General features: G+C 40.1%; 3 protein-coding genes across 3 annotated transcripts; 2 read left to right on the top strand and 1 right to left on the bottom strand.

Annotated features, from left to right (window-relative positions):
- The first annotated feature begins 9416 nt into the window (after nucleotides 1-9416).
- LOC120112873 (UPF0481 protein At3g47200-like) lies at nucleotides 9417-12167 on the top strand. The gene has a single exon (XM_039132850.1). It carries the CDS (start codon nucleotides 10060-10062, stop codon nucleotides 11929-11931), a length of 1872 nt encoding a protein of 623 aa, XP_038988778.1. The 5' UTR covers nucleotides 9417-10059; the 3' UTR covers nucleotides 11932-12167.
- A 1930-nt stretch (nucleotides 12168-14097) lies between these two features.
- On the top strand, nucleotides 14098-14784 carry LOC120112876. The gene has a single exon (XM_039132856.1). It carries the CDS (start codon nucleotides 14130-14132, stop codon nucleotides 14496-14498), a length of 369 nt encoding a protein of 122 aa, XP_038988784.1. The 5' UTR covers nucleotides 14098-14129; the 3' UTR covers nucleotides 14499-14784.
- A 595-nt stretch (nucleotides 14785-15379) lies between these two features.
- Nucleotides 15380-22002, bottom strand: LOC103699659 (chlorophyllide a oxygenase, chloroplastic). The gene is made up of 9 exons (XM_039132853.1): nucleotides 21852-22002; nucleotides 20039-20284; nucleotides 19223-19327; nucleotides 18826-19116; nucleotides 18587-18734; nucleotides 17954-18138; nucleotides 17636-17748; nucleotides 16812-17106; nucleotides 15380-15937 (listed from the first exon to the last, which is right to left on the bottom strand). The coding sequence occupies exons 1-9, from the start codon at nucleotides 21921-21923 to the stop codon at nucleotides 15764-15766; spliced, it is 1629 nt and encodes a 542-aa protein (XP_038988781.1). The 5' UTR covers nucleotides 21924-22002; the 3' UTR covers nucleotides 15380-15763.
- Nucleotides 22003-22767: the final 765 nt, after the last annotated feature.

Here is a 22767-nt window from a genome sequence, read left to right as displayed (position 1 = left end):
AAATATAAATACAAATTACGATGAATCAACATAATAACATAATCAATTCTTTTTCAAGCACAAATTCATTAAAATTCGTATTTTTCAAATATTTATTTACATAATCATAAATCTGATTCGAAATAAATCATATTCATCTCATCAGCCTTTAGCTACGACCACACTTATACTCTATGGCTAGGCCAGAAACAGAACCGCACTTATACCCTGCGGAGTGGGCCAGAATACCGCACTTATACCCTGCGGAGTGGGCCAGAATACCACATTTATACCCTGTGGTGGGGCCAGAATTGCCAATGCATAACCCCTATTGGCAGGGTCCAGAACATAGCCAGGCTGAGAGTTCTAAATCTGATGCACATCAAAATTCTTTTGTAACATAATAGATATATCATAATCCGATCCAAGTATGCATATACGATGCAAGAACAGTAATATAACAATAGTCCGAAAAATATTATTCCAATTCACATATCCATTTTTCATTCAAAGCATTATCTCGTAAAATTCATAAATCACATATAAATTCATTAACAATTTATTCGATGCAAAAATAATATTATATAAATGAAGAGTCTAGAGAAGGCAGTTCATTACTTACTTTGAACGCGATCCACAACAATCCAATTAATCTCACAAATTCCTTGCAGAACCTAATATCCAAAAATCATATTTTCTTTTAAAATTAATCACAATATATATAAAAACTTAAATTTTAACATGCTCCCAGGGCCGACCCTGCCGAAATGTCTAGCACCCCGGGTTCGAGTTCGGATTCGGGTTCATACCCATAGACCACCCTCCTTTTATTTTATTATTATTATTTTTTCTTTCTTTCTCTCTTTCTTTTCTTTTCTTTTCTTTTTCTTTTCTTTTCTCTTTCTTCTTTCTTCTTTTCTCTCCCGACTCTCTTCCTCTCTTTCGGCGAAACAGGGGGTCCCGTGACCCCCCCTTCTTCTTCTTCTTCCCTCTCGGTCGGACTCCGGGGCGGCCATGGTGGCCGGCCCCGACGGCGGCAGGAGGCGGCGGAGCAAGCCCGACCACCCCCTGCGGCTGGCGGCGGCGAGCACGCCGGCGCTAACGCCTCTAGCCGAAGCGAAGCATCTCTTTTTGGGCCAAAATCTGGCGATCGGCCGGCTCAAAATCACCACCCACCATGGCTAATCACCAAGCAAGGAGAAGGAAAAAGCTTACCTTAGCCCCGACGAAGATCCGGCGCCTTCCTTCCTCTCCGGCGGCGATGGAGGAAGAGGAAGACCCGTGCCGAAGAAGACCCACCTTTTTTAATGGTTCTCTCTCTCTCTCTCTCTCTCTCCCCCTCCCTCTCTCCCTCTCTCTCGGCCGGCAGCGGCTCCTCTTCCCATCCCTTCAAAGAGAGGAGGAGCCCTAAAAAGAATGGGGGAGCCGGCTTCTTCGGGATGGCTCCCCCCCCTCTCACACGCCCTCACATGCGACGCACGTGAGGCCAAAATTTGGGCTGGGCCGGTCAATGGACCGGGCCCAGTTTCGGGATCTCACATCCTCCACCCCTTAAAAGAAATTTCGTCCACGAAATTTTCGTACATGTAGTTCACGAGTAGATTATACTTCTTCCAAACTAAGTCATAACACTCTTCAAATCAAAGTCGTCTTGTCTGACCAATGTCAAATAATTCTATTCACCATACTTTCTCTGCACACTCTGATTTAAACCTCAACATACCCGTGTCAAGTCTAGATTTTTTTTTTTTTTTTTAGAATTACTTGCTTGTTGGTACATTCATTATTATGTCTTATTCCGTGTGAACACTTTCGAAAGTTAAAAGTTTATATTCTTCTTTTGACAATCAATCAAAAAAATGTTATGTAACTATTTAATCTTTTCTAGCAGCATAATGAGTTGTCTAACAAAGAGCAGTGGGCATGGCAAAACAATAAATAAAAATAAATATTGAGACTAGATTAATACCTGTCGTCAACACATCAGAAGCCTGTGCATCTTGCTGTGTAAGTGCAAATACTCTTCCTTGAGTCTTTGGCCCCTGGCTTCCTTCCATTGCCTGAGTAGATCTATTCTCGTTTCTTTGTGGGCAGTCTGCAATTTTATGACCTATCTTACCATATCTAAAACAGGCACCGGTGTTCCAATGGCAATCCTTGGCAGCATGAGCCTTACCACATCTAGAACATTTATTGATATTCACCTGCTTAGTGTTGTCACTCGTTAATTTCTTGTTTGAACTTTCGGCGTTTTCATTGCTCTGCCCCTGAAATTCATTCGATCTGTTCCTCTTCTTTTGATTTCTTTCCCTTTCCAACCGTTCATCATTAATTTCCCTTTCAATTATTAAAGCCTTATTTACCACAGCTGCATAGGTAGTCAATTCATAAGGTACCACTTGTTTTCTAATTTCAGTCTTCAGTCCCATCTCAAATTTATGCACTCGATCTAGCTCATCCTCGACTAACTTTGGAACAAATTTGGCTAGCTCGGTAAATTTAGCTTCGTATTCTGCAACAGTCATATTCCTTTGCTTTAGATGAATAAACTCCTGCTCTTTTTGCGTCCTTACACTCCGAGGAAAATACTTATCATAAAAGGCTCCTCGAAATTTTTCCCAAGTGAGTGGCTCCCTATCCTGCTCATATTTATGTTCCAACATCCGCCACCAGTTGAATGCCTCACCTTGCATCATGTATGATAAAAACAAAATCTTTTCATCATCCTGGCATCTCAAGACAGCAAATGCTTTTTCCATCTCTGTAAGCCAATTGTCTGCTTCCAACGGTTCTGTAGTCCCCTTGAAAGCTGGAGGAGCCAGCCTCTTAAATTCAGCTATACTGCTACGCTGTTCACACTGTTCCCCTCGTCCTTGCTGTGGTTGTGTCTGGGGCAACTACGCTTGTTGTTGGAGCAACTGCTGTTGCACCTGCTGTTGCACCTGCTGTTGCATCTGCATAAGGCCCACTATGGTTTGCATAACCTGGCCTAGGCTCGGTTCTTGTCGTCTTGTCTGAGTATCACTAGCAGGATTGACGACTCTCTCCTGCTGAGGGGTGTTACCAACTTGTTGGGGTGTACTGTCATTTTGCGGGTCGGGTGCCTTATTAGTAGCTCTGCGAGTAGTCTTTCTCGTCCGACGTGGAGGCATCCTGATCTATGTCTATCAGATAGCAGCATACCAATAATAAGCTTACCAGTTCATTGCAAGTACATAGAAGGGTTGTTACAATCATCATAAACTAACGTCCCAATGTCCCTAGTGTCTACCCACCAACACTCATGTCATGTCAGAGTTTTTTTTTTTTATCTTAGAATTTATCCATTCATGCTCTGATACCATAAAAGTTGTCACGCCCCTGGCCCGAGATCGCGAGCCGGGGGTCGCGCCAACCGCCGCACACCCATAGGAAACTCTCCCCATGAGCATGCAAGGCATCTTAACTAAACATCTCAATTATATATACATCTAAAATAATTCAGCTGAAATAAATGCAATCTTATTCCATTGACTGACACAAATTATAAAGTTTCACAGTTCTCAATGCGCAGCGGAACAATAAAGATAAAACATCAATTTAAATAAAGCCTAATGTAGGATAACTTGTGCTTCAGTTCTTCTAGTCGCTCTCCCATTTTAAATCCCCGATAGGTTAGTTCTCAGAATCTGTAAAACAACAAGAAATTGTATAATTAGCTAGACAGCCCAGTAAGTAATAAACACCTTAACTAGTCAATTCATATAATAACATAAAATATAAATACAAATTACGATGAATCAACATAATAACATAATCAATTCCTTTTCAAGCACAAATTCATTAAAATTCGTATTTTTCAAATATTTATTTACATAATCATAAATCTGATTCGAAATAAATCATATTCATCTCATCAGCCTTTAGCTACGACCACACTTATACCCTGTGGCTAGGCCAGAAACAGAACCGCACTTATACCCTGCGGAGTGGGCCAGAATACCGCACTTATACCCTGCGGAGTGGGCCAGAATACCACACTTATACCCTGTGGTGGGGCCAGAATTGCCAATGCATAACCCCTATTGGCAGGGTCCAGAACATAGCCAGGCTGAGAGTTCTAAATCTGATGCACATCAAAATTCTTTTGTAACATAATAGATATATCATAATCCGATCCAAGTATGCATATACGATGCAAGAACAGTAATATAACAATAGTCCGAAAAATATTATTCCAATTCACATATCCATTTTTCATTCAAAGCATTATCTCATAAAATTCATAAATCACATATAAATTCATTAACAATTTATTCGATGCAAAAATAATATTATATAAATGAAGAGTCTAGAGAAGGCAGTTCATTACTTACTTTGAACGCGATCCACAACAATCCAATTAATCTCACAAATTCCTTGCAGAACCTAATATCCAAAAATCATATTTTCTTTTAAAATTAATCACAATATATATAAAAACTTAAATTTTAACATGCTCCCAGGGCCGACCCTGCCGAAATGTCTAGCACCCCGGGTTCGAGTTCGGATTCGGGTTCATACCCATAGACCACCCTCCTTTTATTTTATTATTATTATTTTTTCTTTCTTTCTCTCTTTCTTTTCTTTTCTTTTCTTTTTCTTTTCTTTTCTCTTTCTTCTTTCTTCTTTTCTCTCCCGACTCTCTTCCTCTCTTTCGGCGAAACAGGGGGTCCCGTGACCCCCCCTTCTTCTTCTTCTTCCCTCTCGGTCGGACTCCGGGGCGGCCATGGTGGCCGGCCCCGACGGCGGCAGGAGGCGGCGGAGCAAGCCCGACCACCCCCTGCGGCTGGCGGCGGCGAGCACGCCGGCGCTAACGCCTCTAGCCGAAGCGAAGCATCTCTTTTTGGGCCAAAATCTGGCGATCGGCCGGCTCAAAATCACCACCCACCATGGCTAATCACCAAGCAAGGAGAAGGAAAAAGCTTACCTTAGCCCCGACGAAGATCCGGCGCCTTCCTTCCTCTCCGGCGGCGATGGAGGAAGAGGAAGACCCGTGCCGAAGAAGACCCACCTTTTTTAATGGTTCTCTCTCTCTCTCTCTCTCTCTCTCCCCCTCCCTCTCTCCCTCTCTCTCGGCCGGCAGCGGCTCCTCTTCCCATCCCTTCAAAGAGAGGAGGAGCCCTAAAAAGAATGGGGGAGCCGGCTTCTTCGGGATGGCTCCCCCCCCTCTCACACGCCCTCACATGCGACGCACGTGAGGCCAAAATTTGGGCTGGGCCGGTCAATGGACCGGGCCCAGTTTCGGGATCTCACATCCTCCACCCCTTAAAAGAAATTTCGTCCACGAAATTTTCGTACATGTAGTTCACGAGTAGATTATACTTCTTCCAAACTAAGTCATAACACTCTTCAAATCAAAGTCGTCTTGTCTGACCAATGTCAAATAATTCTATTCACCATACTTTCTCTGCACACTCTGATTTAAACCTCAACATACCCGTGTCAAGTCTAGATTTTTTTTTTTTTTTTTAGAATTACTTGCTTGTTGGTACATTCATTATTATGTCTTATTCCGTGTGAACACTTTCGAAAGTTAAAAGTTTATATTCTTCTTTTGACAATCAATCAAAAAAATGTTATGTAACTATTTAATCTTTTCTAGCAGCATAATGAGTTGTCTAACAAAGAGCAGTGGGCATGGCAAAACAATAAATAAAAATAAATATTGAGACTAGATTAATACCTGTCGTCAACACATCAGAAGCCTGTGCATCTTGCTGTGTAAGTGCAAATACTCTTCCTTGAGTCTTTGGCCCCTGGCTTCCTTCCATTGCCTGAGTAGATCTATTCTCGTTTCTTTGTGGGCAGTCTGCAATTTTATGACCTATCTTACCATATCTAAAACAGGCACCGGTGTTCCAATGGCAATCCTTGGCAGCATGAGCCTTACCACATCTAGAACATTTATTGATATTCACCTGCTTAGTGTTGTCACTCGTTGATTTCTTGTTTGAACTTTCGGCGTTTTCATTGCTCTGCCCCTGAAATTCATTCGATCTGTTCCTCTTCTTTTGATTTCTTTCCCTTTCCAACCGTTCATCATTAATTTCCCTTTCAATTATTAAAGCCTTATTTACCACAGCTGCATAGGTAGTCAATTCATAAGGTACCACTTGTTTTCTAATTTCAGTCTTCAGTCCCATCTCAAATTTATGCACTCGATCTAGCTCATCCTCGACTAACTTTGGAACAAATTTGGCTAGCTCGGTAAATTTAGCTTCGTATTCTGCAACAGTCATATTCCTTTGCTTTAGATGAATAAACTCCTGCTCTTTTTGCGTCCTTACACTCCGAGGAAAATACTTATCATAAAAGGCTCCTCGAAATTTTTCCCAAGTGAGTGGCTCCCTATCCTGCTCATATTTATGTTCTAACATCCGCCACCAGTTGAATGCCTCACCTTGCATCATGTATGATGAAAACAAAATCTTTTCATCATCCTGGCATCTCAAGACAGCAAATGCTTTTTCCATCTCTGTAAGCCAATTGTCTGCTTCCAACGGTTCTGTAGTCCCCTTGAAAGCTGGAGGAGCCAGCCTCTTAAATTCAGCTATACTGCTACGCTGTTCACACTGTTCCCCTCGTCCTTGCTGTGGTTGTGTCTGGGGCAACTACGCTTGTTGTTGGAGCAACTGCTGTTGCACCTGCTGTTGCACCTGTTGTTGCATCTGCATAAGGCCCACTATGGTTTGCATAACCTGGCCTAGGCTCGGTTCTTGTCGTCCTGTCTGAGTATCACTAGCAGGATTGACGACTCTCTCCTGCTGAGGGGTGTTACCAACTTGTTGGGGTGTACTGTCATTTTGCGGGTCGGGTGCCTTATTAGTAGCTCTGCGAGTAGTCTTTCTCGTCCGACGTGGAGGCATCCTGATCTATGTCTATCAGATAGCAGCATACCAATAATAAGCTTACCAGTTCATTGCAAGTACATAGAAGGGTTGTTACAATCATCATAAACTAACGTCCCAATGTCCCTAGTGTCTACCCACCTACACTCATGTCATATCAGAGTTTTTTTTTTTTTAATCTTAGAATTTATCCATTCATGCTCTGATACCATAAAAGTTGTCACGCCCCTGGCCCGAGATCGCGAGCCGGGGGTCGCGCCAACCGCCGCACACCCGTAGGAAACTCTCCCCATGAGCATGCAAGGCATCTTAACTAAACATCTCAATTATATATACATCTAAAATAATTCAGCTGAAATAAATGCAATCTTATTCCATTGACTGACACAAATTATAAAGTTTCACAGTTCTCAATGCGCAGCGGAACAATAAAGATAAAACATCAATTTAAATAAAGCCTAATCTAGGATAACTTGTGCTTCAGTTCTTCTAGTCGCTCTCCCATTTTAAATCCCCGATAGGTTAGTTCTCAGAATCTGTAAAACAACAAGAAATTGTATAATTAGCTAGACAGCCCAGTAAGTAATAAACACCTTAACTAGTCAATTCATATAATAACATAAAATATAAATACAAATTACGATGAATCAACATAATAACATAATCAATTCCTTTTCAAGCACAAATTCATTAAAATTCGTATTTTTCAAATATTTATTTACATAATCATAAATCTGATTCGAAATAAATCATATTCATCTCATCAGCCTTTAGCTACGACCACACTTATACCCTGTGGCTAGGCCAGAAACAGAACCGCACTTATACCCTGCGGAGTGGGCCAGAATACCGCACTTATACCCTGCGGAGTGGGCCAGAATACCACACTTATACCCTGTGGTGGGGCCAGAATTGCCAATGCATAACCCCTATTGGCAGGGTCCAGAACATAGCCAGGCTGAGAGTTCTAAATTTGATGCACATCAAAATTCTTTTGTAACATAATAGATATATCATAATCCGATCCAAGTATGCATATACGATGCAAGAACAGTAATATAATAATAGTCCGAAAAATATTATTCCAATTCACATATCCATTTTTCATTCAAAGCATTATCTCATAAAATTCATAAATCACATATAAATTCATTAACAATTTATTCGATGCAAAAATAATATTATATAAATGAAGAGTCTAGAGAAGGCAGTTCATTACTTACTTTGAACGCGATCCACAACAATCCAATTAATCTCACAAATTCCTTGCAGAACCTAATATCCAAAAATCATATTTTCTTTTAAAATTAATCACAATATATATAAAAACTTAAATTTTAACATGCTCCCAGGGCCGACCCTGCCGAAATGTCTAGCACCCCGGGTTCGAGTTCGGATTCGGGTTCATACCCATAGACCACCCTCCTTTTATTTTATTATTATTATTTTTTCTTTCTTTCTCTCTTTCTTTTCTTTTCTTTTCTTTTTCTTTTCTTTTCTCTTTCTTCTTTCTTCTTTTCTCTCCCGACTCTCTTCCTCTCTTTCGGCGAAACAGGGGGTCCCGTGACCCCCCTTCTTCTTCTTCTTCCCTCTCGGTCGGACTCCGGGGCGGCCATGGTGGCCGGCCCCGACGGCGGCAGGAGGCGGCGGAGCAAGCCCGACCACCCCCTGCGGCTGGCGGCGGCGAGCACGCCGGCGCTAACGCCTCTAGCCGAAGCGAAGCATCTCTTTTTGGGCCAAAATCCGGCGATCGGCCGGCTCAAAATCACCACCCACCATGGCTAATCACCAAGCAAGGAGAAGGAAAAAGCTTACCTTAGCCCCGACGAAGATCCGGCGCCTTCCTTCCTCTCCGGCGGCGATGGAGGAAGAGGAAGACCCGTGCCGAAGAAGACCCACCTTTTTTAATGGTTCTCTCTCTCTCTCTCTCTCTCTCTCTCCCCCTCCCTCTCTCCCTCTCTCTCGGCCGGCAGCGGCTCCTCTTCCCATCCCTTCAAAGAGAGGAGGAGCCCTAAAAAGAATGGGGGAGCCGGCTTCTTCAGGATGGCTCCCCCCCCCCTCTCACACGCCCTCACGTGCGACGCACGTGAGGCCAAAATTTGGGCTGGGCCGGTCAATGGACCGGGCCCAGTTTCGGGATCTCACAAATCTATCGTCCACCAATTACGAAATTTGAATCCTTATTTAATTATCTCTCATCTAATCCATATTTAGACCTCCACTATAGATTAGAATGTGGTGTAAACAACAACTATCAAATACGATTATTTGAATCCTTTTATAACTCTCTCTCTCTCTCTCTCTCTCTCTCTATATATATATATATATATATATATATATATATATATATATATATATAGCAATGACTGAAATTTGTTGTGGTTGGAATTTTTCTCGAGTCTGGCATTTCTTGAATAAAATAAAGATCTCATAAATTAAAAAAATAGAAAACCTCAAATAGTCATAATTCCATTATTGTCATTTATATTATCATATTCTCAACGTAATTTTTAAATATTATGTTTTACTAATTGGAAATTAGCACTCTTGATAATATGATATAAATTCTGTACATTCTATTTATCTTTTATTTTCTACATGAGAGATAATTCAAATTTCATTTCTCTATTCTTACTTATTTCATTTTACTTTCTAGGTTTCAGGATTTAACTGTCATTTATCTTTTTCAAATTGTGGTCAAATATTGTCAACTTTCTTGTTTTTAAATGGTTGCTTTCTAATAATTTCTCTTGGAGTTCTTGGATCATGGATGTGATATGGTTTTGAACTAACCATAGGAAATCCTTATTCCTAGCAGATGTCTAGATCCCTTAATTCTAAAATTTTTGCTTGTTTCTGCATGAGAAATAATTAAATCCTAGAGATTACTTGCATACCGTCACTTCCATAATTTAAATACAAAAGGTTTCTTGCCAAATTTGTTGGGCCCATGTGCAAGATATTGTATAATCAAAGCAGTTTGCTCGCAACAACTGAGGAATTTTTGCATGGAAAATCAATTATTTTAATTTTTGAACTAAATGTCTGTTAGATAATTTCTCTTAGAAGTTATAGTAACTTACTTGGCCACGTACTTTATAAATTAGGTCGCAACAGGGGCGAAGAATCGGACGAAGAATGGGGCAAAAAATACCCTGACGATGAGGCGTGGTTCAAAGAAGCTAGGAGGAAAGTAAATTTAGCACAGCCTATGGACCATCCCGAGGAACTATGCACCATCTTCGAGGTCCCCAAGCACATCCGACAGTTGGATGAAAAAGCCTACGAACCAAAAATTGTTTGCCTCGGACCATTTCGCCGCAAAATCCTGGGGAGTTACATCACGAAGTACCACAAGTGGCGGTGTGTCCGGCACCTTCTATCGCGTGACTCGCGTCATCAAAGTCAAAAGGATGCAAGTGAATTGTTCGACTCCTGCTTGTCGATGTTGAAGTATCTGGATGAGGAGGTCCGGAGCTGCTACTCTCAGGAATTCTCCAAACTGAATGCCCAAGATATGGCATTGATCATGTTGCTTGATGGGTGCTTCATCATTTACCTCATGCTAAAAATGTGTCCCAGGAAGAAACCATTGGAACCAGGAAGGGGACAAAGAATGCGAAGATTATTGCAAAGGAGAGAGATCAAGATTGAGATATGGGAAAGGGGTTTAAATATCGAGAAGGATAAAAAGGGGAAGGGGATTGCAAAGGAGAGAGAGGTACGGAAGTTGGGAGGCGAGGCAACCAAGGAGGATGAGGGCAAGAAGAGGAGAGAGTTTATGATTCGGATGAGGGAAGGAGAGTTTGTTTTAGATATCAAGGAGAAGGATGAAAAGGGAAAGGGGATTTTAAAGGAGACAGAGGTAGGAAAGTCGGAAGGCGAGGCAACCGAGGAGGATGAGGGCAAGAAGAGGAGAGAGTTTACGATTGGGATGAGGGAAGGAGAGTTTGTTATAGATATCAAGGAGAAGGATAAAAAGGGAAAGGGGATTGTAAAGGAGAAAGAGGTAGGAAAGTTGGAACGCGAGGCAACCGAGGAGGAGGTTTTAAATATCGGCGAGAAGGATGAACAGCTTGAGGGCCCAACTGTGGCAGGGCAGTTCACTATTAATTTAGTGGTTTATGATCTGCTGAAGCTTGAGAACCAAATTCCTTTCTTTATCATCCATTTTCTATTTCGTCATCTCAAAACAAGCGAGGATCGGTTGGATCTTGTTGACCTTGCTCTCGGGCTTTTCAAGGACATCCATCCCGAGGAATCCAAATCATTCAAGAAGAAGTCCCCCGAAGAATACCATCATCTGCTCCATCTATTTTATTCATCTCGGATCCCTCCAGAAAAGCCAGCAGAGCCCACAAGGGAAAGGGAAGCTACTCCTGCACAAGAGGAAGCCGCTCCTTCACAAGGGGATCCGAGATCTGCACCGACTTCGACATCTGCACAAGGGTCTCCGACATCTACACCCAAGTGGATTCCTAGTGCGACGGAGCTCGACAGGGCTGGGGTGAAGTTCAAGAGGAAGGATTCGGCAGAATGTTTCTTGAACATGGAATTCCAGACAAGAAACATGAAGCTCATGCCACTGCAATGCCTCTGGAATTTGTGTTTAAAGCTTAGGAGTGGGCGGATGGAGATCCCACAACTGCAAATCTATGACTATACCGGTCCTCTCTTCCAAAACCTCATAGCTTTTGAACAGTGCTATTTCGACACTGAGATGTACTTTACAATATACGCACTCTTTATGGACTGCATCATCGACCAGGCTGAGGACGTGCGGTTGCTCCAATTGAAAGACATACTGAAACATAAGCTAAGCAGTCCTCAAGATGTGGCAGACCTCTTCAATCAGTTGGGCAGTCATTTGCACTATGTTCAGAAAAAGAACCACCTTACAAATCAGATTGAGGAAATAAACAAGTTTTGTGACTTCAAATGGCACAAATGGCTTGCTGCTTTGAGGCGAGACTATCTTGGCAACCCATGGACTACAATTTCAGTGTTGGCAGCGGTCTTTCTTCTCTTGCTGACCGTCGAGCAGGCAGTATTTTCTGCATTGTCCTATGTTCACCCTTCATAGGTGTTATTAACCTGCTTGCCTATGCAAACAGGGATCAGAAGATAGATATAATGGAAGGGTGAGTGGATAAGAAAGAATCCCTCCAAACATGGATACTGGAGAATTTTTCGTTTATCTGGGGAGAATCGAATCTAGACGGTTGACTGTGGTTGTTAGGCAGTATAGATAAATAAGGTTGGCTATGCTGTTGATCTCCTAAAAATAATTTGCTATGATGTATCATGGTTGGTTTGTAATTTTCTTTGAAGTAAGCTATTGGATCTAATGTGGTTGTGTCACGCCCCAAATCAAACATCAAGGTCTAAGCACATAACACACCCGCATGAGCCTTAGAGCGATCCAACAGGTTCAGTTATAAAATCTTCAAATGTTCCTCAGTACTAGAAAATAAACTAACTAACTCATAACTCATAACTCTAATGCTCGGACTCCACGCCTAACCCATCTGAAACTATATATCCTGCAACTCTGAAAGAATAAGAGAAGACCTATAACCTGTTCCAGAAACCAGTTAAGATATTATAATGCAATGGTTTTATACTTTTAATCTTCTATTTTTATCCAGATTTTCCACTAAGCTTATCTTTTTAATTTGGACTATTCAAGATCACGCTTCGGCGCATGATTGGCAAACCAAAACATCCGCGCTTCGGCCCAGTAGCAATCCAAAATAACTGCGCTTTGCTTGCAGTGACAAACCTGTTGCCCAGTAGATACAACCCAAGAGGGGGGGGGTGAATTGGATCTTTTAAAACTTTTCAACTATTTCTAAACTTTTCAATTAATTAGGCTAAGTTGTATAGATGCACAGTGGAATTTAAACTTAGCAATAGTTTGATTCTAATCTGATCAAGATTAAAACTATTAAGAAGCGGACTCAATAAATAATTAGTCTAGATTTCCCCAAGCAAGTATTTCAATATAATGAATCTTAATGCAGTTTTATTAAAAGAAACTTGATTAAACAATTTGAATATACTTGCAACTAAAGGATACGCGGATAAGAGTTAAGCAAGCAACTCAATTAGATATCTATCTAAGTAAGTAAGTGAGGAAATTAAACAATGAAAGAAAGCATCACAAACACAACAAACGTATAGTGGTTCGGTGCACCCCAACACCTACATCCACTCCCCAAGACCTCTTGGAAATTTCACTATAATCCCTCAGATTACAGCCGGTTGTTTTACAAGCTCACAACCTAACTTGTTGTTTTCACGAGATCACAACGAACTCGGTCGGTTTTCACAGGCTCACCGACTAGAACCAACCAATTATTTTTTCGGGTTCACAATCAAACTCAGTTGGTTTTTCCCGATTCACCAACCACAACCTTACACCGTTGGTTTTCCCTTTGGCTCACCAACAAACCTTAACCTCTTGATTCAATCCCTTGATTGAATCAAGTTACAAGATATTAGAACAAGAGTTTAAAGCAAATACAAGCTTCTTAAACAAGCAGATATAACAATATAAACAAATAGAGTAAAGAGAAGAAGCCCTCAAACAAGTTCTGTAGATGAAGGAACTCGGCTTCTTCTTTACTTGACCCTCTTCTAATTTCACACGAGATAGAGGATCATTGAGGCAGCACACAGTTGGAGAGGAAGCTTTGGAATTCACTCAGATGCTCTTCTTCTCTTACTTTTGCTTTAAATGGCCCTTTTGTGCTTTTGGGAGGTTTCTCTTGAAGTCTCTTTGAAATCTATTCCCTATGTGTTTTCTCCCACTTCCTTATTTTCTCCCCTTGATCTCTCCTTGATTTTATAGCTTTAGAGGGAGTCGAAACAAAAATCTAGCCGTTAGAGACAAAAATAGAGCCGTTGGAGTCAAGAAAAAACTAGCCGTTATACCTCCCAGCGTGTTCGAGTCGACTCGGCTGAAGTAGGAGTCGACTCGTGAATAAGAGTCTGCTAGCACTGTAGCTGGAAGTCGACTCGAGCACTGTAGCGCTGAAGTTGGAGTCGACTCGAGCACTGTAGCGCTGAAAATCAACTCTCTGTCTTTTTGTCTGTTCTCAATCGGAGTCGACTCGCAGAGTTTCGGAGTCGACTCGAGCACTGTTTCTTGAAACTCCAGAGTGCTAGAGTCGGCTCTGAAGGAGTCGACTCCATGACTATACTTTTGAATCTTTCTTTTAATGGATCTCCGTCCCAACAAAAGCGACCAAATGACCGATCGTCGGCCGCAAGAAAAAGATGTTCTTCTTCTTCGTGGGAGGGTTGGAGCAGGAGGCGGGGCGGGTGCTCAAGGAGAGAGCTGGCCGCTGCATCCGGTGCGGCTTCTACGCCGACTTGGTGGAGTACGAGAAGGTGCTCAACCTCTTCTTCGTCCCCGTCTGGCGCTGGCCTGGTAAGGAGCCCGCCTTCTACTGCCGCGATTGCTCCTTCCTCTTCCCCAGATCCCTCCCTCCCGGTCCCTCCTCCGCCGCCGATGATGGCCGAGGGGGCTTCCTCGATGAGGGCGCGCGGCGGCCGTCCGTCGCCGATGCTCTCCGGTGCTACTCCTGCGATCGCGTCGTCGAGCCGCACTTCCGCTTCTGCCCCTTCTGTGGGGCCGCCCTCTGAGGGAGGCGTCTCCGGCTGGGGTTTTGGGTCTGAGGGTGGAGGAAAGGTGGAACTTTTGGCTAGCTTTGCAAGAGCTATGGCTTGCTAGGGTTAGGGTTCCTACTCCCTTTTCTTTTCGTTTCGTTTTCTTTGATGTGGCTGCTTCATATGTCAAATGAAGTTGCAGTATATACAGAGGTCGACGGTGTTAATAGAAAAAATCTTTTTTTTTTCTTGTAATACAATTTAAGCTACAGTTTTTTGTAAAGAAAATAAAATTCCTCCAGTTTTCCTTTCCCTGACTCAATGAATCTTGGGGTAGTTTTTCCTCCCTATATTTCAAAGAAAAAAAATTACGCTCAAATTTGGGCTTTTTTTTTATTGTAAACAACTAAGCGATGATGAAGAATGTTTTGGTACAGTGGCACTCAAAAGCTGGTTATACATAAATAAATAAATAAGTAGAGTTGTGTCACTGGAAGTGCTGCTGATCTACTGTGGGTAAAAATTTCGAACTTTAACCTATACCATTGCAATCCGAGAAACTATTTACATGGGATGAAAGTGATTAAAGCTTGGAAAGTTTGTAAAATGCTGACTAAGTTGATAGTGCAGTTGTAGTACTTATCCCATCCACCATTTTGTGAAAAACAGTTAAAACAGAGATTAATAAGTCTGCTTCACCAATTTTGGATCTTTCTGTTGAAATTAAGAAAATATGAAGGCCAGACAGGTGGATGATTAGGAAAGAAGGGAAAGGGATAATTGGGAGAGGTTAAAAAAGAAAAGCTGAAACATAGAATGCAAAAAAGCTATCATACCGAGTAACTTCTCTGTGAGTTGGTTTTGCCGAGATCAATGGAAAAAAGAAGACTTCTGACTTCTCCTATTTTCCAGAGGGGTAATAAACACAAAACAAAAGGTCAGGAACTAAGATAACATAAAGCAGTAAAGAATGTGCAAAAACAAAGAAAAATGAGGAGCAATTGAAGTCCAAAATTAGGATCCTCTCTGTACACCAAAAACAATCAAGGCATACAAGCATGCCTCCATATTCAGACTAGTGTACAGTTTATTTTTACAGGGAATGGACCGGTTATCTTCTGTCTGCTCCCGGAGCTACTGCTTGTAGACCTCCTCAAGGGATCATCTGTGAATCAGTGATTGGTTCTGAGGCCATTGTACCTTCCATCATATATGGTCGATGGTTTATTACATTTGTATTGCAAAGAATGATGATGGAAGAACCCGAAGTAGTATGTTAAGGAGCTTGCTATATTCATGGGCTATTTATCTTGTTTGCTGAATGGCAATCTCTTGGCTCCGCTCTCAACTGCATCTCTCCACAATCTGTACCGTACCCCAAGTTTGTCATATGATACTGGCAGGTTCCATACATTGGCCCCGTTGATCATCCGGTCCTGCTGGCCGATGACAAGCCGCAGGTCCTCATTCAGCACCTGGGTACGAGAGTTAACACCACACAAGGAGAATGTAAGTTTGAAAGCACTAATAGCAACAAGCATGATCACAAAGAAGGCTCACAGTCACCATATGATCTCTGGCAACCGAGGATATGCTTGGTATGATTTTTTGACTTTTCTAGGAGAGAAGATATGTTTTTGCTATGAATTATCTTATATTCCCAAATCTCACTCCAGCACTCCAAAATTGTCTTATAACAGATTGGGTTATACACATGTTACTTCCTAAGCATGATGAAAGATAGTCTTCTCGCTAAACATCGTAATATACCGCAGCTCTAGGTTATCGAAACTCTAATCCTATATAAATGCCTTTTGTACATGTGATTCATTGGTTATTTATTTGAATAAAGCTTCAGTTGCTCACAAAGATTGGTTTGCATGAGCCACTTTGTATAGTTTTGACAATTACAGAATTGTGCACTAGCTTCGTTTGGATATACTTTCTCAGATCTGAACAAAATGGGTGTTTTCCTCTCCTTTTTAATCTATATGTTTTTGTTGCTAAAAATACTCATACGTTATGAAGCTTTATCAACATGGAGGCAACAAAGTACAAGAATTTGCCCTAATTTGGTTTTCGGGCTTGAAGTGGTTGCTAGATATGGTGTGAAAACAAAAGTGAGTGCACCATATGGTAACATCTTTCATGGTGATATGATCCAGTGATAGAAACGGAGACACCAAGGTTATGTTGTGATCATATTATCAAATAAGAGGCATGCTTCAGTCCAAAATTTATTTTATGTTCTGATGCTTCTTCACACTCAATTATGTGTAGGCTAATGGATATATGACATGCTGAACTCTAATTAAGGAAAGAAAACTTTCACTACACTATGCTGCTCACCTTCTCTGCAAAGTGCCTCCACAATATATGCACGAAGGGGATGTGCTGAAGAAATGGGGCAAAATCCAGAGACATTCTGTACAGTAACCTTGTTTTCTGTCTAGAGGAGGGCAAGCACACATGAAGCTGATGTAAATGTGTGGAGCATTCCCTAGTATTCTGCCCCTCCAGTTTTCCAGGCTTTGATATCCCAATTGTAGAGAGGACCATGCATGGGGGTCGGAACTCCATGTCAATAGGGTAAGGATCCCAGTATCCTTGGAGACCTGATGCAGGTGTTAGGAACTTCACCAAGCTGTAATTTTTCAGATGCAATGTGTTAACCCAAGATCAGCACAAAAGGAGGTACTATTTCCTTATGTTTCTAAGAAGCATCAAAGAGATAAGAACAATTGTTTTTCTCAAAAAAAAGGAGGGGCAAGAAAAATTTCCTTTGACATACGGGGTGTATGAAAACTGGAGGCATCTATCAACAAAAAAAAAAATTCATCAAAATATAACACTGAAGCAATTTTATTCGCACTAGGCCGTATTTCTTTGTGTAGAAATTCTGTTCCACATCAGTTTACAACTGAGAATGTTCGGCTAGATGTATAACTGCAAATGAACTAGCAGTCGAAAATCATAATAGCAATATAGTTTTTAGTCCGAAAAGGAAATTATAATTAATTGTGGTGAAAAAGTCTCAAATCCTCTTTTGTCATTTTTCATTGCCTCTTTCATGGAGGATTTCTTTTGCATATTTCAATATTTTGTAAGGTGTTTATGAAGAAAAACTGATATTGTCCTTTTCATAGTATGGTCTTTGGGTGAGAGGGAAGTACCTGGGAACACTCCATCCCTTGGCAAAAGTGGAGGTGTGAGTAAATGGAGCATGAGCAAGGTCTAGAAGATTATCCAAAAGAAGCCCATGCTCAATTGGGAGCTCCATCACAATCTGTTAGAAATGAAAACATGGTGAGAACTGCATACGATACAACCCACTAGGTGAATGCTGCATGATTGATACAAGAAAATAACTCTAAACAGGTTCAATTATTATGATATTTATGATGTTTTTAAGTGAAAATTGTGGTAGAAATTTCCGGTTATTTTATATTCAGTATTTTATTATCATGTGATATCAGTCTGCACAATTTTACCTCTGCATGAACTTTAAATCCAGGAGGATGTTGCAAGGAAGGAATAGTAGCCATAGGGGGTGCATCACCTGGCCAAATCCAGACCATTCCTTCTTGTTCAAAACAGGGCAATGATCGTATCCGCACATTCAGCATTCTAGTAGATGGCATCTTTTCACATTTTCCATCAGTTGAGTACTCCCAACCTGAAATATATGACCACCAAGAAAATTACTTGCATGAATCTTTTTCTGTTCTCTCTTTTGGGCAGATGACTGTATGTATGACATCAATAACAGTGCTTTGCCAGTTTGCACTGTTGTATTGTATTCAAATGGATGACAACATCAAATCTCCAATCTAGATCTTCTACAGTTCTTGCAATCACTTTGTTTTAACAATATATTCTCTTGTTATCAAAGTAAATATATACATAATAATGTAAACTTCAGTACAAGAAACTATATCCAAGAAAGTCCAGTACAGGGTCAATTTACAATGCATGATATCCTAAATGCACATTCTGCATAGGCTGTTATTATGCCTTAAGTTTTAACTATTTTAAGGCTCTCAGTTTTGGAATAACTACTTTCAAAAAACAACAACCAAGTTTATTCGTTCCTGCAAATAAGTTAAATTTTGCAGATAAATTACCATGGTAAGGGCATTGGATGCGGCCTTCAGTCACAGATCCAAGGTGAAGTGGGCAGGCTCTATGAGCACATGTATTCTGGACACAGCCTGGTTTTTTATCTTTCCCACGAAATAAGACCCATGGTTCCTCAAAACAATCTATTGGTATCTGGAAAAAAATGGGAACAGGTCACAGAACGAACAGCAAAAACAATCTTTAATGAACTTTCCCTCTTTAAGGAGGTACAGGGCTGGCTTACCATGCTATCGTTCCTCAGATCACTAGAGAATGCCACTGGATACCAAAAGTTCTTTAGGTTGGGGTGGTAGGATTGAACAGGACCTGAAACATTTAAACCTCTTCGATGTGGCTTAGCTTTTGAAGCTTTTAAGGCTTCTGTAGATGCTGAGGAAGTGCTTGGAGTAAGTGCTGTGCAGTCGGAACTGGATTCAGTTGAGTTTCTTTCCTGTAGTAGTCTATCATTCACCAATGTTTCCATGTATGCTAGCTTATCTAGTGCTGCAGCTACCCTGGCTTCTGATAAATGAACCTGATAAATTTTTTATAGCAGGGTTATGCAAATGTGCATTAAAGCAGAGAGTAATCCATGATTAAAATATTTGAGATGGCTTATGTCAGTTGCAATATTTATAAACCTGTCTGTGAGCCTGTGCAAGTTCCTCCTGCAGCTCTGCAAGCTCTTTCTTCATGGTCCCTACTGACTTGTACTCACGAGCTAAAGGGTTGAGGACCTCTACCACCTGAATAAATAACTTTGATAAGCTAGTGAACTGGAAATAGTCAATGTTAAGTATTTTCAGACTTAAATTTCACAAACCTAGCTTCTGAACTTAATCCTTAATGCGTGGTCCCATTTAATGGAAGATCTCTAACACAGATAAAGAAGTCATGTACATTACAAAGAACATGTGTTTATTTCCTCTTATAGTTATGCTGAGAAAATATTCAACTATTTCTCAACACTTCTTGAATCAGCACAACTTCTTTCAATTAAAACCAACCTTGCTCATAGCAATTCATGACCTATATTAGCAAACAATTGACTAGTTCTGTAATTATATTTTGGATTTAATTAGAAATAAGTGGAGCTATCTCATTAATTCTTTGATGACATTTTCATAGTATTTACCATTCTTTAGTATTCAAAAATCCAGTTAAACTGCAGGCTATGTAACTTAGTTGCCAATTGATAAATTTTCATTCAGAGAAGGTAGCTGGCTTGGACCAGTCATCATGAGATCTTCCTTGGAAAGTTTTCAGAAGTGAGGACAATCACATAATAAGAAATTATTCACGCATATCCTCCGTCAGATCTCATGGACCATAAAAAGATTTTTCATCAAGACCACTTAATCTCCAATAGAATTAAAATGTTAATCTACAATAACAAATAGCAAACACACAGATGTCCTTTAATGCATAGATCATGGCAATATGAAGGTTATTAGTACCTTCTCATGAAGGAGCATAATGCTTAGCAGGTCTTGACGAGCCCTCCAGTCACAATACTGTATATCAAACCTGGCCACCTCTAGAGCTTGGTTCACATCCAAGAACTTTCCCTTGGATAGTGGCACTCTAGGCCTTGGATCTTCAACATTAAATATTGCTCCCCAAGTGCTCTTCTTCTCCAGGCTACCTTCCTCTTCTTCACCAAAAACAGCGAGAACCCTGAATCCACCTCTCCAACCACCACCCTGCAAATTTCCAGAATATATTTGAAAACCACAAAATGATTTGTAAAATAAAATGGTTCTTTTGATTTAGATCAGAAAACTAATATATGACAGATATTGTAGCAACTGTGAAATTTCTTAACCTGGTAATAACAATTACCTCATTCAATTTCATCGACTGAACTTCCCAAATAGGTCTTCTCATATTAGATCACTTGACTATAACGTAAATCCCATATTCTTGGATAAAACTAGCTTGCAAAGTTTTCCAAGATATATAGGCAAACAGGTCTCTGGATTCTGCTGTAAAGTTATGTTACCAGAATTTGACATCATTAGAACAAGAGTGTTATTCATATTTGTGGACAAACTATATCGTTAGCTGTTGTTTTTTTAATGATTGAGGCAATTGGACCTCTAAATCTGGTCTGAATAATATCTTTTCATTGCAGAACGAACCAACTTTATACAGATAAATTAAATTGGATCTTAAACTACTTCAGCAAAACTAGCTTGTTAGCCACTTCTCCAGTGAATTAGGCAAACAGGTTGACAGATTCTGGTCTAAATTTTATATTTATTGCATTTACCTAACTAAACTTATTCAAGACCATCAGATTATGATCTAAAGTATTCCTCTTCAGATTAAAGTAGCTTGTCAGCAAATAATGATCAAGGAAACTAGGTTTTGGAACTTGTTATATAAGTGTTTTTTTTTTTGTGTGTGTGTGTATGTTTGAGTGTCTGTGTTCAGAACTAGATCATTTTATATTATTAGATGATGATCTAAGACCCATTTTCTAGACAGAATCTATCTTTATTAGTATGCATATTTGAACATTTATGCTACTATTTCTTTAGCTTTTATTCTCAAAACTAACATTTTCTGTTCATATCAAACTAATTTTACATCTTAGATGTTCTGATTTTCAATCTCCCTCCACCTAACCGGTCGACGGTAGCTCCTCAGCAAACTTTTCTGATAATTTAGGAAAATGAGTATCCAAATTATGTTTTGGAATTATTTTTGTTGGAGGAAACCATCTAAACTTTAAAATAATTACATTATGATCGAACCACGTCCTTGAACAAAACTAGAATTTATCTAAGCTCCCCTAGTGATTAAAATATCACATTTGTCTAAGTGAAATTGTGAAGCCAAATATATCTTTTTCAAGCAATTCAAGCAAAGTTGACTTCAGTTTCATTTATATATCAGATTAGATTAAACCAAGCATCGTATCTAACTTCCAAAGTGACCTGACACAGGGATCTCTGGATTTTCATCAAAAAGATTACCTTTCTCATCGAGATCAGCAATATTTTGAAATCAATTCAAGCAAAAATCAGTTGGCAAGCTTCTTTTTCCAACTTTAGATTCTATAATGATTAAAAACCACTTCCTTTTACAAAAAAAAAGCATCTAGCATCTCATCCAACTTTCCCACGTAATCCTGGTAAATAGGACTCTAGAACTTGATCAAAACATCATTTTTCTTCTCATAAAACAACTATATCTTCACAAATTTACCTCAAAAAAAAAAAAAACAAAGAATCTTCTCAAATAACGGAGACATCAGTAAGATACCTTCTTGGCGTTGGATTTGGAAGGCCGGCAAATCCGAATGGGGAGCAACGACAGAGCTGCTGCTGCGGTCATGGCGGTTCGAGAATCTAGTCTTCTATCAGAGGAGAGAGAGTAAGAAAAAAAGGGGAAACCAAATGGAATTTTTAAATGGAGAGCCTTCTCTTAATTTTCTTGGTCTCGGATCGCTTGTTGATAAGAGGCGGGCCTTGCACGCGATCTCCTCAAGCCTCCCACAAAAGGACACGTGGGCGTATGTGGGCGGCTGGTTGGCTGACGTGGCGGGATCCCCGCCAGTTGTTCACGTGGGCCCTACACCGGGGCCCGTGGATATCTCGCTCTATCAAAGACCTTGCCAGCTCTGTCGGAGCCGATATAGTTTTTTATCTGCAATCAGAATTATTTGGTTTTTGCTATTGTTAAGGACGATGACTGGTTCATGTCCCTTGCGGATTCTCCTGGCAGAATGGGCCTCTTTTTCCTCTTTCTTCAAAAAAATAAAATAAATAAATAAATAAATTATTTTAAAGAATCATTTGATTTTTTATTTAATTCAAAGCATTTATCTAAATATGTAGATGCATAAAAATTTTTATGTTACTATGTAGCATATTTTCTAAACTACAATGGTTGCTATAACTTTATAGCTTACCCTCGTTGTTTTTGTAATTGCTTTTATAAGAATTTTGAGCTTCACTATAAATAAGAAAGAAATAATCATGCAAAAAATTTAGTACAATTTGAAATTTTTCAATTTTCTTCTTAATCATCTAAATTTCAAATTCATTAAAATTGGATTTCAATATGATTCTATCTGGCTATCGTGACGGAATTTGAAAGTTGAATGATTCCATTATATTAAATTAAAATTTAGACAAAAATTGAAATTTTTCTAATAGTTTAGAATTCTTTTTGTGAT

Source organism: Phoenix dactylifera, chromosome 1, assembly GCF_009389715.1.
Source record: "Phoenix dactylifera cultivar Barhee BC4 chromosome 1, palm_55x_up_171113_PBpolish2nd_filt_p, whole genome shotgun sequence".
NCBI classification, from domain to species: domain Eukaryota; kingdom Viridiplantae; phylum Streptophyta; class Magnoliopsida; order Arecales; family Arecaceae; genus Phoenix; species Phoenix dactylifera.
Note: the sequence above shows the minus strand (reverse complement) of the source record. Positions and strands in the feature narration are given on the sequence as shown.

Excerpts from the sequence above, each read along its gene's own strand:
- LOC103699659 (XM_039132853.1), bottom strand. The coding sequence starts at position 21,923 with ATGACCGCAGCAGCAGCTCTGTCGTTGCTCCCCATTCGGATTTGCCGG. Across the intron at positions 19,328-20,038 it reads TTATGCTCCTTCATGAGAAG|GTGGTAGAGGTCCTCAACCC; the intron begins GTACTAATAACC and ends TTATTTATTCAG. Across the intron at positions 19,117-19,222 it reads TTGCACAGGCTCACAGACAG|GTTCATTTATCAGAAGCCAG; the intron begins GTTTATAAATAT and ends AAAATTTATCAG.
- LOC120112873 (XM_039132850.1), top strand. The coding sequence starts at position 10,060 with ATGGACCATCCCGAGGAACTATGCACCATCTTCGAGGTCCCCAAGCAC.
- LOC120112876 (XM_039132856.1), top strand. The coding sequence starts at position 14,130 with ATGTTCTTCTTCTTCGTGGGAGGGTTGGAGCAGGAGGCGGGGCGGGTG.